At 40.2% G+C, this 17,780-nt stretch overlaps 1 protein-coding gene across 4 annotated transcripts in view; it reads left to right on the top strand.

Moving 5' to 3' along the window:
• Window positions 1-588: 588 nt before the first annotated feature.
• LOC117262509 (uncharacterized) overlaps window positions 589-17,780 on the top strand; it is a 31,479-nt gene continuing 14,287 nt past the window's right edge. For 3 of the 4 annotated variants that reach the window (XM_078175697.1, XM_078175698.1, XM_078175695.1), the window contains exons 1-3: window positions 589-1,071; window positions 3,177-3,290; window positions 15,580-15,718. In XM_078175697.1, coding sequence (XP_078031823.1) covers window positions 3,182-3,290; window positions 15,580-15,718 — 248 coding nt within the window. In that variant the 5' untranslated portion in view covers window positions 589-1,071; window positions 3,177-3,181. Of the gene's footprint in view, window positions 3,291-15,579; window positions 15,719-17,780 lie in introns of all 4 variants that reach the window. The other variant, XM_078175696.1, reaches the window with a different exon arrangement.

Genomic DNA, 17,780 nt, shown 5'->3' with positions numbered 1-17,780 from the left:
TGCCTTTTTATCATTCTCTATGTTGGTCTGTGTGTCTTGAGGTGAGGTAAGCTTTGTTTTTGGTCCAGACATCTCTGCCCAACAAGCTACTGAGGCTTCTTGTACACAGCTGGCATCCAGAAAATGTTTTTGTTTTTTCCCCCCTCAGTATTGATCTTTTTAAGGATATTGTCTTTTCAGTTTTCCACTCTGGTTGGGTCAAAGGTCAGGATGGACACTTCTGTCAGGAGGTTTTTGATAAAAATCTCTCTCTTCTCTCTTCCTCTTTTGTTTTTTCCCTCCTTTAAGCACTTGTGTATCTCTTTCGTCCTCTGCATGCTTCTCTGCCTCCCTTGTTTTCCTCTCACATATGTTGCGGTAGTAACACTAATTGACCATTCTTAAACATCCCATAACCTAATCCTTGTTTCTATGACGACATAATTCAATTCCACAGTCAGATTACTTTACAAATTCCTCCGAGAACGAGGTATTCGCGCACATAAACACCGAGACGCATACACACATCTGCTTAGTCACTTTTCCAGTTGGCATGTTTCTACTATTGAAGTAAATAATAAGGAACACCAACGTAGAATCAACGTGTGTGTGTGTGTGTGTGTGTTTGTGTGTGTTGGTTTCTCCGGATTATGAGGACTTTTTATCGGTTTACATACCAGCATTATCAGGACACCACAGTATTATGAGGACAGTTCCAGTGTCCCCATAATTCAAACACTGTAGAAGCACTCAGGAGGCTGCCATTTAGCTGCTCCCGCTTTTTCTCGAAGTGTCCCCATAAGTCCATAAATCTGACATTTTGTGTGTGTGTGTGTCTCGCCAATTACGCGCCAAATCAATGCCAGCTTTACACAAAATCCCGCCACTCACACACACAATGAGCGCAGTTCATTGGCTGAACATCCCTGGTCAGTGATTGGCTGCAGCCGATGTCAATCAGGCAGATCTGATCTGTAATTGGATGCAGCCGATGTCAATCAGCAGATGTCCGCTCAGTACCGGAAATCTATGGCTGCCGGTGAAACAGGCTTCATAAACAGGCATTTTGGACGGAAACCAACAAATGAGCAGGTAAGACTAACACTGTTTGATATTTTACTTTAAAAAATAGTGGTGCAACGTATCACACACGCGAACGGCGAGGCAAAATTAGCTGCAAAGAGCCGAAGAAGAACGCCTTTTATTATTAGCGTTAGCTGCTAGCCGTTAGCTCATAGATAACGTAACACATAGATATATAAACGTAACGGACTACTAGTGTGGCTATCGGCTAATTGATAACAGTTAAACGGCTAACGTAGACGTGCGTCACCGACTCGCCGGCCAGGTAAACGTTTATTATAATAGTGGGCCCGAACGAGCATAGTGCGTCCGAATTCACACCTGTTCTTCTCTATTGATTTTCTCCGCGACCGTTCATCATAGCAAGAAGCCACGCATATCACATGAAACAGCAGAACTGTAGCTTTCCGACAAGACCAAGAACTTGTCGGTAGTCCAATGTTTTCACAGCGAAAAACAATGATAAAGTTACACTAAAATTATGTCTAACAGAGCTATCATACAGCTCTGCACACACATTACTCTTGGATGGATTACTTGCGAATGCAGGCTCGCACAGAAATGCCACGCATATCACATGAAAGTGCACAAGCAGAGCTTTCCTATGATACCACACACATCATTGTGCTGTGATCCCATCACACTATAAATCCAGATCAATTGTCTTCAAAATAAAATCCTGACGAATTTCTTTACAATCCATTATACAGATCTTGTTATCAGTCACTTCATATAGTGAGGAATATCGTATCTTACCACGTCTTAGGCTTGCGTGTGTTTCTCCCTGTCTATCCACATTTGTAGTCCGGCTTTCAAGATGCAAATATCTCCATATTGTCCAGTTGACACTCCATCAAACTTTGTATGACAAGACCAGCCACTTCACCTTTGTGCACCCAGACAACTGTAGCCTAATTATGCATGCTGACAGGGCCGTAGTCACCATATACATTGAGGGGGGACATGTGTGTCCCCCAATGCCCAAAATGCCCCCAATATATAACTGAAACTGAGAAACAACAACAAACTTTGTTTACTGGAAACAAAGTGGCAAATATTATCTTGGAGGACATCATTGCACTTGGTTGACTATTTTTCTATGATCTTAGATGTAAATATTGCATGTTTCTTTCAGATAAAACACATTTTTGACATGTGAATGAGTCAATGGAATTTCTTGCAATAATGAAAAAATCCTGTCAATCATGTCCGCCTGGCACAAACCACATGTTTTGGACAACTGTGAAGTGACAGAATGTCCCAGCATCATGGTTCTTATATTGCCAGATTCCAGAGAGTCTCCCTTCTTCAGATGTGGCAGAATATGTCTACTTCCAACTTGCTATGGTGAGATGCATAGAAAAATTTAAGAATTTAGTCACACAGATTTGTTTTTTTCATTGATATAAAAATTAACATAAAATACAGGCACATAGAAGGACATGAAATAATGGCAAATCTGGATAGCCCACATTGTCCTGAAAAAAAAACAAGATATAGCATGTGTATGTAGCCTTTATAATGACTGTGATATGAGCTTAAAAGTAAAGGCAGTAAAAATACCCCAAAAACGCCTAGGGCCCATGGGGTTAATACCATTTAATACTTCAAAAGAACGCCTTTTATTATTAGCGTTAGCTACTAGCCGTTAGCTCATCGATAACGTAAGAGATAGATATATAAACGTAACGGACTACTAATGTGGCTATCGGCTAATTGATAATAGTTAAATGGCTAACATAGACGTGCGTCACCGACTCGCCGGCCAGGTAAACGTTTATTATAACAGTTTAATACCGTTTAATACGTCAAAATGGGAGCTTTGTCTTGTCAACAACGGCAGCACCACTCGCCATGTCTGTGTGGAGATATTTTGCATTTAAGGCAGGTGAAAGCGGAGTTATGTAAGATTATGTGTAAAAATAAATCCACAGTAAACCTTGATATGATCCAAACTGAGTTTTGTGATCCGTTGCACCCCTGTTGAATATTGACACAGAATATCTGATGTGATTTGGCATGAAATATAGCTTAACTTAACAGTTTCAGTGTTCAAAGGACAGCCATGTGACATGACATTTATTAAAGCTTGTAATGTCTGGGCATTATTACAGCAAAGATGACTGAGAGGAGGAGGAGAAAGACTCCTGATAAGGATGCTGTGGAGCACATTATTCGTGGAGAAGACAAACCCTTCCTAGAAGGAAGATTTATTAACACATTTAAAGGTAAGTTTTTCATCCAGTATACCATCGTTTGTTTCTATTAGTGTAGTCACCTTACAGTTGTAGTTAAAGATACTCTGTTATGTATTTGTTAATGAAAGTGTTAAATAGCTCTATATTCTGACAGTGATCACAGTGAGCCCATTTACATGCACACTAATAAACTGATCATTATCTGATTTCTGGAGTTAACTGAATAAAGTCGTGTAAACAGCATAATGCAGTATGTTTTATCAGATAACAGGCATTATCAGATTATGAAAAATCAGACACTCCTTGGTTTTTGCCCAATAATCCATTTATTCAGTGCATGTATACCATTTAACCCTCATCCTACCGACATATTTTATATACATGGACTACTGACTGGGGTCCCTGGGGACCCCAAGAATAAACTACTTTAAGAAACAACTATCATAGCAAATTGTTAACTTGTTTCTTCTCAAAACTTTACTAGTGATGTAGTACATGTCATCTGAGGGGAAAAAAACAAAGATTATTATTATTTTAGGAAAGTTAGTTAATTTGCATTTGGTGTAAAACGAAAATATATACTTTTCTTTAAACCATTAATGTCCACAATGGAATTTTATAATTTCCTTTACAGCATATAAAGTACTAACTAAACTCAGTACAAGTCCATTGAAATTTTTCAAATTGGTCAAAGAATGAGGCTACAGTGCAAGTTTTTTAACACTGTGCAGAGCTTATAGACATATTATATTGTATTCCTGTGGGCTAAAATGAGTGACTAGTGACTAAATACAGTATGATACAGAAATGTCTGTATCTCAAAATCTACATGGAATTATATCAAATGCTTGGTACCAATGGATTCAGAACAACTTCATTTTCTTTTTTCTTTTTTTTTTTTTGTACTTTATTTTTATAGAAAGAACAAACATAACATACAGCATAGAAAACAAAAACAAACCATAGAACAAACATTTGGTCACCAACACATTCATACATATATTATACGATGGAGATACAAGTCAGTTCATACAGTAATGGCTCAGTTATCATCTCTTGTGGTCACAAACATAATCCATTTTTCCCAGTATTTCAAATACTTATCCATCTGTAGACTTAGCGAAAAGGTCATCCTTTCCATATTTTGAATATTAGTCACAATATCTATCCAGTCTGTCTCTGTTGGAAGTGTCGCCTGCAGCCATTTTCGGGTTACAGCTTTCTTGCTGGCTGCTAATAATATTTTTAAAAGATATTTGTCTTGCATCAGTAAATGAGGTGCAATATTGCCCAAATAGATTGTAGAGAAAGAGCAGTAAATTTCGTCACCAAAAATATTTTGTATTACTCGTATAATCTCTTGCCAGTATGGCTGAATAGCTGGGCAGCACCAAAATATATGAAAATGGTCTGCTAGCTGTTCTCCACAGTTCCTCCAACATAGACCTCTGACCGTCTCCCCTGTCTGCACACTATTTAACTTAGGAGTTATAAAATACCTGACCAGATTCCGCCAGCAAAAATCTCTCCAAAGACCAGAACTAGTGGAAGTTGACTGCACAGAGCACATATTCAACCATTCTTCCTCTGTGATGATAGTTCCAGATTCTTTCTCCCATTTTAATCTAACCTTATCTGTTGAGTGTTTCTTATTAGATCAAATATGGGAGTACAGTGTTGAAACAAGTTTCTTATTGTCCTTATTTTTGTACATGTCAATTAGGTTAGTCTCACATTCCTCTGTTGGTTTTATCTCATCATTAAAATCAGTCCTGGTTTGAAGATACCTAAAAAAATTCCAGTTTTTCTAACCCATATGTATCCGAAATTTTCTGAAAACTATCAAATTCTCCCTTCGATGAAATTGAGCAGTAAGAAGTGATTCCCCTTCTATACCAGTGTTTAAACCTCCCGTCAATCCTAGTGGGTTTGAATTCGGGGTCAAAAGCAACCCATCTTAGCAGTTTAGACTGTCTTTCAAGTAATGGTGATTTACATTCCTTAAACCAAATTTGAAGGCAAACTCTAGACCATTGATTCAGGCTACTAGAATGCTGCTCATACAGTGTTTTACTACCCAATATAGATTGTAACGGTATATCTAATTGTGAAGTTTCCAAATCCTTCCATTTTGCTGTATAATTTGGGTTACAGCAGCAAGCCAGTGGTCTTAATTGCGCTGCCTTATAGTAGTCTGCTAAGCATGGTAATGATCTACCCCCTTTCTCTTTAGGGAGTTGCAATGTTTTGAATTGAATCCTTGGCCTTCTACCCCCCCATGTGAATCTTGAGATCCACTTATCCCATTCGTTAAATTGCATTGGTGTAACCATTACTGGCAGGGATTGAAAAAGATATAAGAGTCGAGGAAGTAGGTTCATTTTTATTGTTTCTATCCTATTGTGCATATCTAAAGGCAGCTGAGACCATCTGTCAATATCTGACTTGATGTTTTTATTTATGGGACCATAGTTGCTTTCATAGATCTTGGATAGATCTTTAGGTATTCGAATCCCCAGGTACTTAATTTCTGATGAATTCCATTTAAAATCAAATTTATTTAGCATGTCTTTCTGAGGAGTGTAATTATAACATAAAATTCGGGTTTTTTTGCACATTTAATTTATATCCAGAATAGGTTCCAAAGTTTTTCAGTGTAGACATCAACCTAGGGATGCTGAGCTCTGGCGCTGTTATAAGCAATAACACGTCATCCGCATATAGGCAAATCTTTTGCTCCAAGCCACTGACCATTATTCCTTTTATTGCCAGGTCATCCCTAACTGACTGTGCTAAGGGTTCGATAAATAGCGAGAAAAGAGCTGGACTGAGAGGACAGCCTTGACGGCAGCCTCGCTCCAGCTCAATGGGCTGTGAGTGATGTCCGTTAATTTTTATTCTGGCATCTGGAGAGGAGTATAGTGTTTTAATACATCTAATCGAGTCATCTTTAAATCCAAATCTTCTCAGCGTCAGATATAAGTACTCCCAGCGAACCGAGTCAAACGCCTTTTCGGCATCTAGACTGAGTGCTACAGCTCTGTTATTCCCCTTAGTCACATGATCAAGTATGTGCAGCACCCGTCTAATATTGTCTCGCGTCTGTCTATCACGCACAAAGCCTGTTTGATCTGGATCCACTAGGTCTGGTATTATATGTTCTAGTCTTTTAGCCAGTATTGACGCGTACAGCTTATAATCAATATTCAGTACAGAAATTGGTCTATATGCACTACATTCTTTTTTATCCTTCCCCTCCTTATGAATAACTGAAATTATTGCTTCCCTCCATGTTCTTGGTGGATCCCCTTCTGTGGTTAAAGCAGTCCAAAAGTATAGGCACTATTTGCTCTTTAAAGGCCTTATACCATTCGGCTGGGAAACCATCCGTTCCCGGCGCTTTATTGGCCTTCAACTTAGAAATCACTTTTTCTATTTCTAATATCTGCCGTTAGGGCTTTATTCTGTTCTTCACCTATGGAGGGTAGATCTAGTGATTCTAGAAATGTATTTATTTCCTGAGGACTAGTTGTATTTGGTTCCCTCTATAGTTCTCTGTAGTAGTTTTCAAAAATGTGTTGTATGTCCTCTAATTTGTGGCACACTTTTTTAGTTCTAGGGTCTCTAATTTCAAATACGGAACTCTCTGCCTGTTGCTTCCTTAGCCTCCATGCCAGGAGCTTCAGGGCCCTAGGGCCATTCTCATAATATCTCTGCTTAACGAACTTGGCTTTTTTCTCTATTTCCTTCTCATAGAGTCCATTTAATTCCTTTTTGATGGTGTTGATTTTATTTAGAATGTGGGGATCTTTCCCTTCAACATGTTCCCTCTCTAACACTTTCAGATTTTCTTGTAGATCAGATAGCTTTTTATCTCTTTCCTTTTTCTTATGTGATGTGTAGGCAATAAGCTTTCCTCTGATCACTGACTTAGCAGCGTCCCACAAAACACTTGGTGATACTTCCCCATTATTGTTGTTATCCATGTAGTCTTTAAATTCCTTTCGTACATAATTCTTACATGTGTTATCATTTAAGATACTTGTATTAAGTCGCCACAACGTGTTTTTCTTTTTATTGTCTAGGTGCAGGGTTAGATAAACAGGCGAATGGTCAGAGACATCTCGAATCCCTATACTGCATTCCTTGAGTCTGTGTCTGTCTGAGTTATATGTAAAAAAAATAGTCAATTCTTGAGTGCACTCTGTGACTTCCTGAGTAAAATGTGTACTGTCTTTCTGTTGGGTGGAGCTCCCTCCATACATCAATCATCCCGAGCTCTGTCAACATATTCTTCATTACTCTAGTGTGGGAGCAGGTCCATTTAATGTGTTAGAGGAGTCTAGCTTACATTGTAGCTGGATATTCCAGTCTCCTCCACATATTATAACTCCAGTGGCTTCAGAGGCAATCAAATCAAAAATTTCTCTTATACAGGAATTATCCTGGCCAGGTGGTAAATACACATTAACTAGTGTAACTTCTTTCTGTTCAAGGAACCCCTTAACAAATACATACCGACCCTCTTTATCACAGAATTCAGCAACCACTCGAAAATTCACTCTATTTGGAATCAGTATTGCTACCCCTCTTTTTCTCCCTTTCTTACAACATGAGTAAAATGTATTTCTAAAACCATATTTTTTTAACTTTTCATGTTCAATTCGGTTGAGATGGGTCTCCTGCCGGAATACTACATGCGGTTTCTCCCTTTTCATCTTTGCAATAACCTTGCCCCTTTTAATTGGATTGTGTAAGCCATTTACATTAAGGGTAACTACCCTACATTCCTGACATTGCATTTAATCCCACAGTTAACACAGGTAGGTGAAGGACATGTTAGAGGTGACCAAACCTGAACTGTTTTTGAACTATAAAACAAACTCAAAACATTACAAGATAAAACAAACCAACACATTAAAAAACTCAAGTAGACTTCCATTTTGAAGTAGTACAACACTTCTTAAAGTGGAGGGAGTAGTCTAGTGAACCACCAGAGCCCCCCTTCAGTGCAACCTATAATATCCCTGCTCCAAGGGTGTATTTGTGCACTAAGTTCGTCAAGATCTGATCTCTTTCCCATAATTGTCGGTCAACTATATTCACTATGGGCTAAGGGCGAACACACACAGTAATAAATTTAAAGTTTGGAACCACATGAAATTAGGAGCTGGTAGTTGTGTATTAAATGAAAATGAGAAATGGAGAGAAAACAGAAACAAAAGGTGCTCAGTCTTAGTGGAGAGGGGGGGAGTCAGCTACAAGAAAACAACAAAACAGCAGGTGACATACAGTTTTTACTCCCAGACACTATACAGTACACCTCCATCCCCCGGCCCCATATCACTAACGTTTTTAACTGGACTGTAGCTCTCAGTCGAGTCTCTGCTCTTATAATGCAAGATCGTTACACAGTCTGTTACCTCCCGTTTACGTTGTCACTGTGTCTATCATGGCCGCTGAAAACCTCGCAGCCTTTGCTTAATCCACTCCTGGTGGGACTGGGTGCTGGCTGTCTGCCGTATTTTCTCCAGAATCCCGGATTGATCGGTGCTCTCACGTTCAAGCGGGAAGCCCCTCTTCTTCAAATCCTCCGCCGCCTCCGCTGCACTCCCGTACATCCGCTGTGGAAGAAAACTCGTAGCTTGGCTGGCGGTGGTGTCTGAAACCGTATTCCCTTTTCCCGCAAAAGTCTCCTAATCTGCGCATACGCCTTTCTTTTTGCCAACGTTTCTGCAGGGTAGTCATGGTCGAAATAAATCCTCCTGTCGCCATAGTAGATCTCCCTCTTCTTCCATGCAGAGTGCAACACCAGTTCTTTGGTTTTAAACTCCTGAAAGTATACAACCACTGACCTTGGTTGTGCCTCTTTTGGGGGTTTAGGGCTGAGCGCTCTGTGACACCGTTGTATTCCAAGTTCATCTTCGGCGAGGGGCTGCAGCTCTTTTTTGATCATATTGTCAATAAATTGCTGGATGTTGTTTTCCTCAGCTCCCTCTGAGATGCCATAAATGCGTATGTTATAACGCCTCGAACGTGCTTCCAGGTCTGTTAGCTTCATCTGCAAACTATCCTGGGCTTGTAGTGACTGACTCAGCGCCTCACTGAAGTCCACGGTCCACTCCTCGATGTCGGCTATACGGCCTTCAGCTTCGCACACTCTTTTGGTTGTAGCTTTAAGGTCGGTTGCTACTTCACCTAGCTTATGTTGAATTTCCTCCCTTATGTCGGCCAGTTCCCTTTTTAAATCTTCTCTGATGCTGTCTCGAAAATTACCCAGCTCAGACTTCATCTCCGTGACCATAGTCTTTATGTCTGCGCGGATGGTGGCGATGCTAGCTTCCATATCCACTGCTGCTAGCTCAGTGTGTTGTCCTCGTCCACCATTACCGTCTCCGTGTTCCTCTGCTATGGTCCCCTCTGTCGCCAATTTGTCGCCCTTCTCCGCTTTCCCGGGTTGTTTACCCTTGCCCTTCTTGTGTTTTTCCCCCTCCATCATTAATTAGAGCAAAGCTTGGAGAGTATTTGTATTTAAATTGGGGAATAAACTCCGACCGACCGGGAGGGATTATTTATGCGGCCATCCGCTTCAGTCGCTCCACCGGAAGTCCCAACAACTTCATTTTCAACAACATTTGCTTTGATCCTGGCTAAATCTGATATTTAGCATGTTAAATGAATGTCAAACTTATTTTAGTGTTTTTTTCATCAAGTCAGCTTTGTCTACCAATTAAGGCATGATAAATATGTGAAATCAAAAATTTTGATTTTGTCATGTGTAGCCACATGTCTTGACAGTTTCCACAGCAAATTTTGTTTTCACCTTTAACAGAAAACATTCTGTAGGGCCTTTTCTTAACATACTAAATATAATTAAATATAGTCATAGTTGTTAACAGGTTACAAAAAAGACAGCTTCTGTGTCTGAGTCTAAATTAGGACTCATGGCAACCATGAACTCAGTAAATAGTTCCATCTATTAAAACTACATTGGCAGAATTAGGTGCTTTTGACTGGGGTCCCCTGGGACCCCAATACATAAGTATTTTTAAAAATCACTAATCAAAACAGAAACAATAAACAATCATGACATCATTAGGAACAAATTGATTGACAAAGTGAGATATGACAAAAAGTATACCTCTGGGGAGGGTTAATCTGGTTTCTCTTGTTTTATAAATCTATGCATAAGCAAAATGCAAAAGCGTTTTATCTACAGTACAGGCCAAAAGTTTGGACACACCTTCTCATTCAATGCGTTTTCTTTATTTTCATGACTATTTACATTGTAGATTCTCACTGAAGGCATCAAAACTATGAATGAACACATGTGGAGTTATGTACTTAACAAAAAAAGGTGAAATAACTGAAAACATGTTTTATATTCTAGTTTCTTCAAAATAGCCACCCTTTGCTCTGATTACTGCTTTGCACACTCTTGGCATTCTCTCCATGAGCTTCAAGAGGTAGTCACCTGAAATGGTTTCCACTTCACAGGTGTGCCTTATCAGGGTTAATTAGTGGAATTTCTTGCTTTATCAATGGGGTTGGGACCATCAGTTGTGTTGTGCAGAAGTCAGGTTAATACACAGCCGACAGCCCTATTGGACAACTGTTAAAATTCATATTATGGCAAGAACCAATCAGCTAACTAAAGAAAAACCAGTGGCCATCATTACTTTAAGAAATGAAGGTCAGTCAGTCCGGAAAATTGCAAAAACTTTAAATGTGTCCCCAAGTGGAGTCGCAAAAACCATCAAGCGCTACAACGAAACTGGCACACATGAGGACCGACCCAGGAAAGGAAGACCAAGAGTCACCTCTGCTTCTGGGGATAAGTTCATCCGAGTCACCAGCCTCAGAAATGGCAAGTTAACAGCAGCTCAGATCAGAGACCAGATGAATGCCACACAGAGTTCTAGCAGCAGACCCATCTCTAGAACAACTGTTAAGAGGAGACTGCGTGAATCGGGCCTTCATGGTCAAATAGCTGCTAGGAAACCACTGCTAAGGAGAGGCAACAAGCAGAAGAGATTTGTTTGGGCCAAGAAACACAAGGAATGGACATTAGACCAGTGGAAATCTGTGCTTTGGTCTGATGAGTCCAAATTTGAGATCTTTGGTTCCAACCGCCGTGTCTTTGTGAGACGCAGAAAAGGTGAACGGATGGATTCCACATGCCTGGTTCCCACTGTGAAGCATGGAGGAGGAGGTGTGATGGTGTGGGGGTGTTTTGCTGGTGACACTGTTGGGGATTTATTCAAAATTGAAGGCACACTGAACCAGCATGGCTACCACAGCATCCTGCAGCGACATGCCATCCCATCCGGTTTGCGTTTAGTTGGACGATCATTTATTTTTCAACAGGACAATGACCCCAAACACACCTCCAGGCTGTGTAAGGGCTATTTGACCAAGAAGGAGAGTGATGGAGTGCTGCGGCAGATGACCTGGCCTCCACAGTCACCGGACCTGAACCCAATCCAGATGGTTTGGGGTGAGCTGGACCGCAGAGTGAAGGCAAAGGGGCCAACAAGTGCTAAACACCTCTGGGAACTCCTTCAAGACTGTTGGAAAACCATTTCAGGTGACTACCTCTTGAAGCTCATGGAGAGAATGCCAAGAGTGTGCAAAGCAGTAATCAGAGCAAAGGGTGGCTATTTTGAAGAAACTAGAATATAAAACATGTTTTCAGTTATTTCACCTTTTTTTGTTAAGTACATAACTCCACATGTGTTCATTCATAGTTTTGATGCCTTCAGTGAGAATCTACAATGTAAATAGTCATGAAAATACAGAAAACGCATTGAATGAGAAGGTGTGTCCAAACTTTTGGCCTGTACTGTATTTGCAAGGATAAAGTACCAGGCAGATGTCGTTTCGATGGTTACCATGCGTAGAGAGTCTAGCGGAGCTGTCATGAACAGCGCAGTGAGTCCCCACACTGATATACTGTAAGTTATACACGGAAGGTAGCATCTACATTTATACAACTATGCCCGGCACAAGCAGAATGTTTCTCCCCATCCCCTTGCCTCTTTTTTGCACATGCTCTGAAATGAACAACACACACAGACCATCATCTACTTGTGGAAAGAAATCCAATTATTGACTAAATCATGTAAATGTTTTTTTTTCTGTTAACGCCATACAGAAGTACATGCAAACGTGTTGAGTCAGATTATTAACATTACTAGAATATTCACAGATATCAGATTATTGCGTGCATGTAAATGGGCTCACTGATAGTGTTTGGTCTGTGACACAGATCCCTCAGTCACACTGCTCTGCAGTAAGCAGAGTTTTAGATTCTCCTTCTCCCCTACTGCATCTATCTAATCAGGTGAGAAAAAGAGTAGTGCTGCACGGTTTGATAAAAATGTTCGATTGTGATTTGAGTGGACAATATCGCGATTTGCGATTGTGATTACAATTTAATAAATAAATGGTATCTTGAGTCTTGTTGCTTGATTCAGTGTTTCCCCTACATTATATTAGGGGGGGCACTGACCTGACAGAGTTATTGTTATGGACAGACAGTGTGTCAATGACCATCAACAGACTGAGCACAGTCAAACACGCTGCTCACACAGCTGCCAGCATGGAACTGTACACACAGCGACGCGAGCCTGTGTTGCATTCAGGCGTTGTCACGTAAATGACAAATTTCAGCACGCCATAGCACAACACAGCAGCATGTCAAGTGGGCCGAACCCAATCAAAATTGCTCAATTTTTCATTTGTTACACTGTGACACTTTCAAATGTTTGCTTAACTGTGCTTGGATGTTGTTTTATGAGGCTCTGGTGGCTTTCAGTTGTCTCACTGTCTTTAACATTACTTGGCTTGGCTTTCTCTCGCATGCACTCTTCCTACTTTTCCCTGTGCTGTGCTGTCTTGAGTGTTGAGTATAGATTGGTCGTGTTGCTGCGGGACATGGCGACTTTAACTTTTACACTTACACAGCACGTCTTTCTGTTCAACGTTGCCGTACCTGAATCCAAAGTATTGCCATGTAACAGACGTTTTTTTCGCCACCAACTCAGGCTGTTCATGGTCGAGCTCATGCTCTTCTTCAGCGTCTGTGTTGGTCACTGCTGCACGCCGGCTGCACGCATCAGGATAGCTTTTGGGCGTGAAGTCAACAAACTCCACACACTACAGGAGAGGCAGTCACGTTCACACGCACACACGTTAACATTTATTTAGCCTACATTAAATCGCAAATTGCAGCCTTTTATGCGGTTATGTAATCGCACAGCCTGACATCGCGATTGCGATTAGATCAATCGTGCAGCACTATAAGAGAGCGGGCAAAATTATAGAAAGTTATCCCAAACCATCAAACCACTTACAGCTGCTTTAACTAATCCTTTAAATCATCTTCAAGTTAAAAAGTGTCATGTTACTATTAATTAACACATTAACATGCAAGTGTAGAGTTTATTATAGATAGGATTCTATGTTGATTATGCAAATAAAAAAATGTTCACCAAATGTACTGCTTGTAATATACAGTATCTCACATAAGTGAGTACACCCCTCTCATTTTTGCAAATATTTAATTTTATCTTTTCATGGGACAACACTATAGAAATGACACTTTGATATAACTTAAAGTAGTCAGTGTACAGCTTGTATAGTAGTATAGATTTACCTTCCTATGAAAATGACTCAAAACACAGCCATCAACATCTAAACAGCTGGCAACATAAGTGAGTACACCCCACAGTGAACATGTCCAACCAACCACAACTGTCCTTTGCCTACAGGCAAGTATAGTGGTGGCAGCACTCATGCGGCCCTAAACCATGATGCTGCCACCACTATACTTGCCTGTAGGCAAGGGACAGTTGTCTTGGTGCTCTTTCAGCATGTGTGGCACCTTGGTGAAGAGCACCAAGACAACTGTCCCTTGCCTACAGGCAAGTATAGTGGTGGCAGCATCATGGTTTGGGGCTGCATGAGTGCTGCCACCACTATACTTGACTGTAGGCAAAGGACAGTTGTCTTGGTGCTCTTCACCAAGGTGCCACACATGCTGAAAGAGCACCAAGACAACTGTCCTTTGTCTACAGTCAAGTATAGTGGTGGCAGCATCATGGTTTGGGACTGCATGAGTGCTGCCGGCTCTGGGGAGCTCGGTTCATTTAGTGAAACATAAATTCCAAGCAGAGCATGCTCGCCCCCCTTCAGAAACTGAGCTGCAATGCAGTTTTCCAACATGATAATGACCCAAAACACACCTAGTAGATGACAACTGCCTTGCTGAGGAAGCTGAAGGTGAAGGTGATGGACTGGCCAAGTATGTATCCAGCCCTAAACTCACCTGTGCACCTGTGGGCCATCCTCAAGCTGAAGGTGGGGTAGCGCAAGGTGTCTTCACATCCATCTGCTCCATGATGTCATCATGGAGGAGTGGGAGAGGATTCCTGAAGCAACCTGTGAGCTCTGGTGAAGTCCATGCCCAAAAGGGTTAAGGCAGTGCTAGATAATAATGGTTGGCACACAAAATATTGACACTTTAGGCACAATTTGGACATGTTCACTGTGGGGTGTACTCACTTATGTTGCCAGCTGTTTAGATGTTGATGGCTGTGTTTTGAGTCATTTTCATAGGAAGGTAAATCTATACTACTATACAAGCTGTACACTGACTACTTTAAGTTATATCAAAGTGTCATTTCTATAGTGTTGTCCCATGACGAGATATAATGAAATATTTGCAAAAATGGGAGGGGTGTACTCACTTATGTGATATACTGTATGTGGGCACCCCACCCAGATTGCTACCTACATGCCATATACCCATACATTGTCTTCCTTTACCTCTTAAAATAAGATTTGCTTTCATTGTATGGCTTATATGAACTGATTGTAATTGTAAGTCTTTTTCATTTTTTCATTTTATTCTGGATTGTAGTCATTAACATTTTGTTTTATTATTTTTATTAGTCATGGCCAATTGAAGCCTCATGAAGCATGTTCTTTATTTTCTGAGCCCACTAGTTGGCACTCATCGCTTAAAGAAAGAGGCTCAAAGAATGGCAATTCAGTGTGCTTTCAACCTTTTGATGAACAAAAAGCGCCATCTAGTGGGCTCAGAAAATAAAGAAAATGCTTCACCGGGCTTCATTTGGCCATCACTAATTTTTATTAACAGCACTTACTAACTCTGTTTTTTTTAAAGGCGCTTATAAATTGTTGTTGTCGGTCTTCCTCTCTGTCTAAATTTCTCTTTGAAAAGAAGCCATAAATGAGGTTGGTGGTCTTAGAAGTAGTAACTTATGTTAATGTTTTCTTTCTTTCTTTTCTTCAGGGAGAGGTGTGTTTACACAGGAATACATCGAACCAAAAAGTTTTGTGGTGGAGTACAGGGGAGTTTTGTCCCTGAGTGCAGGAGCAGATGACAAAAGCAAATATATATTCGATTTCATGTGGAATGGGAAGCGCTACTGGTAAGTTTGCTGCTTGTTCATTTACTCATATGTATTTTTTTTTTTTCAAAGTGTTGCTCGTCTTATTTGAAGTTGTAGTTTTATTTGTGGGTACATTTAAAAACAAATGCTGGACCAAAGTGCTTTACAGAGAGATTGAAATTGTAGGACTGTTTGATTGATGGGTTGGCATCTGGTTGTCAGTGTTTCCCCTAAAAAAAAAAAAAAAAAAAATTGGCACCGGACAGCGTGACCAGTTGGTTTTCAATTTACCGGACAAATGTTTGAAATTACGGTCAAATATTATCAGAATTTATTGAGCCTAAAAATAATTGATATGCAATTGATAGGCATGTCAGTTTATAATCTTTTTTATTGAAAAGTCAGTAATTTCAAATAAAATGAGTCCTGTCAATTAACTCAGTGCGTAACTTGAATAAATAAATAAATATTGCACAAGCCTGCACTCTTCTAACATGAACATAAAGAAACTGAAGGCCTATACATACAGATAAAACAATTTGCAAACAAATAAACACATCTGGACTGGCTCATACCATTTTAATAACACAGCATGCTGCCAATTTGAAATCAAATCATGTCCGTTCACTATATGCGATTGAAATATAATGGAATAAAAACTCTTTGAAAACAAACAGGGAAAATCCCTTAATCTATTTCTGGCTCATGACAATTTACTTTTTACGCATTTTTGCAGCAGTTTAGTCTGCAGCTGCTGATTTAAAATAAAATGTGCCGAGTGTCTCTTCACAACTTGCAATACGCATTTAATGCAATCTTTGCAACAACTTATATAATCTTTGATTATATAGAGAGATTATTTTGTTGTGACTGAATTTTCTATCCATACAGAGGAGGCATACTTTATATCAGAGTCCTGCACGGGTCCAATTTTCAAGATCCGCCCCGCCCCCACCCGGGGACGTACAAAACCGCACCCGGTCCGACCCGTTGAAACACGACCCGCAGCCCAACCCGTAACCCGGATTTAAAGTAATCATTTTGGGTCATATTGGCTGAATATTGAACAGCATATCGCCACAGTTAAGGTGCCAGTGAGTAAACAACAACCTGAATGAAGCAGCTCTCACAATAAAAACCTGACTTCAGCTCCATCATCAACCCTCTGTGTTCTTCTCCCATACGAGTGTAAAAGCACTCGTTTGTTACGTTTAATGCTTTTAAACTTTTAATCTTTGTAAAGGAACTTTACATGTGTAATAACAGACTTACTTTCTGTCCAGAGCAACGTTCAACAGTTACAAGCTGTCACGTGTTTTTAGAATCCATCGAGGAGAGAAGTAATCCATCAGGGAAACACTTCAGAAACATTATAAAGTGATAGTTGTACGTTTTATCCACTTAATTCTCAAATACCTAAATAATTATTTACTGTTTTGGAAGCGGCGCTTGTAAGACGGTGGCAGCCATGTTGATTCTGTCGTCCAATCACAAATTGTGTTATTAGATGGTGAAACACGTGTAAACAGCTGAACCAATGACCGTGGCGAAATAGCTGAAGCAATCCTCAGAGAGTAAATAATGACCAAGATATCTGTAGTTTACCAAACTAACTAAAAAGATTAGTTTTTAGCTCAATTATTATTTTTTTTATATTAATTTTGATGTGTTTATCTAAAAACCTGCGATCCGACCTGCATATTATTTTTTCCACCCAGATCCGAACCTGGGAAAACATTTTTAAAAAAAAAAAACATGCGCAAATCAGCGGGTACCCGACCCAGTGCAGGTCTCTGCTTTATATATAGTTAAAGTTATAAGGCATCTTTGAGTAAACTTCGAGTATCATTTAAGTATGTCGAGGCGGAGCCGAAAAATAGTGTTCCATTGCTAAAATAAAAAATGTGAACACAAATCTGTGTAAAATGTTTGTCAGGTACAAATGCTCTTGTAATGGGGTCCTGTGGGCAGAAGGTCCTAGGATCACCCCCCGACTACCCTCATCCAGCCCCCCCGCACCAAAGCAAAAACAACTAGGGGAAACACTGACAAATGAGAGGGTGTTAAATCATATGATGAAGTAACCAACTGTTTTGGAAGA

This window comes from Epinephelus lanceolatus, chromosome 16 (assembly GCF_041903045.1).
Source record: "Epinephelus lanceolatus isolate andai-2023 chromosome 16, ASM4190304v1, whole genome shotgun sequence".
Classification (NCBI taxonomy): Eukaryota; Metazoa; Chordata; class Actinopteri; order Perciformes; family Serranidae; genus Epinephelus; species Epinephelus lanceolatus.
Note: the sequence above shows the minus strand (reverse complement) of the source record. Positions and strands in the feature narration are given on the sequence as shown.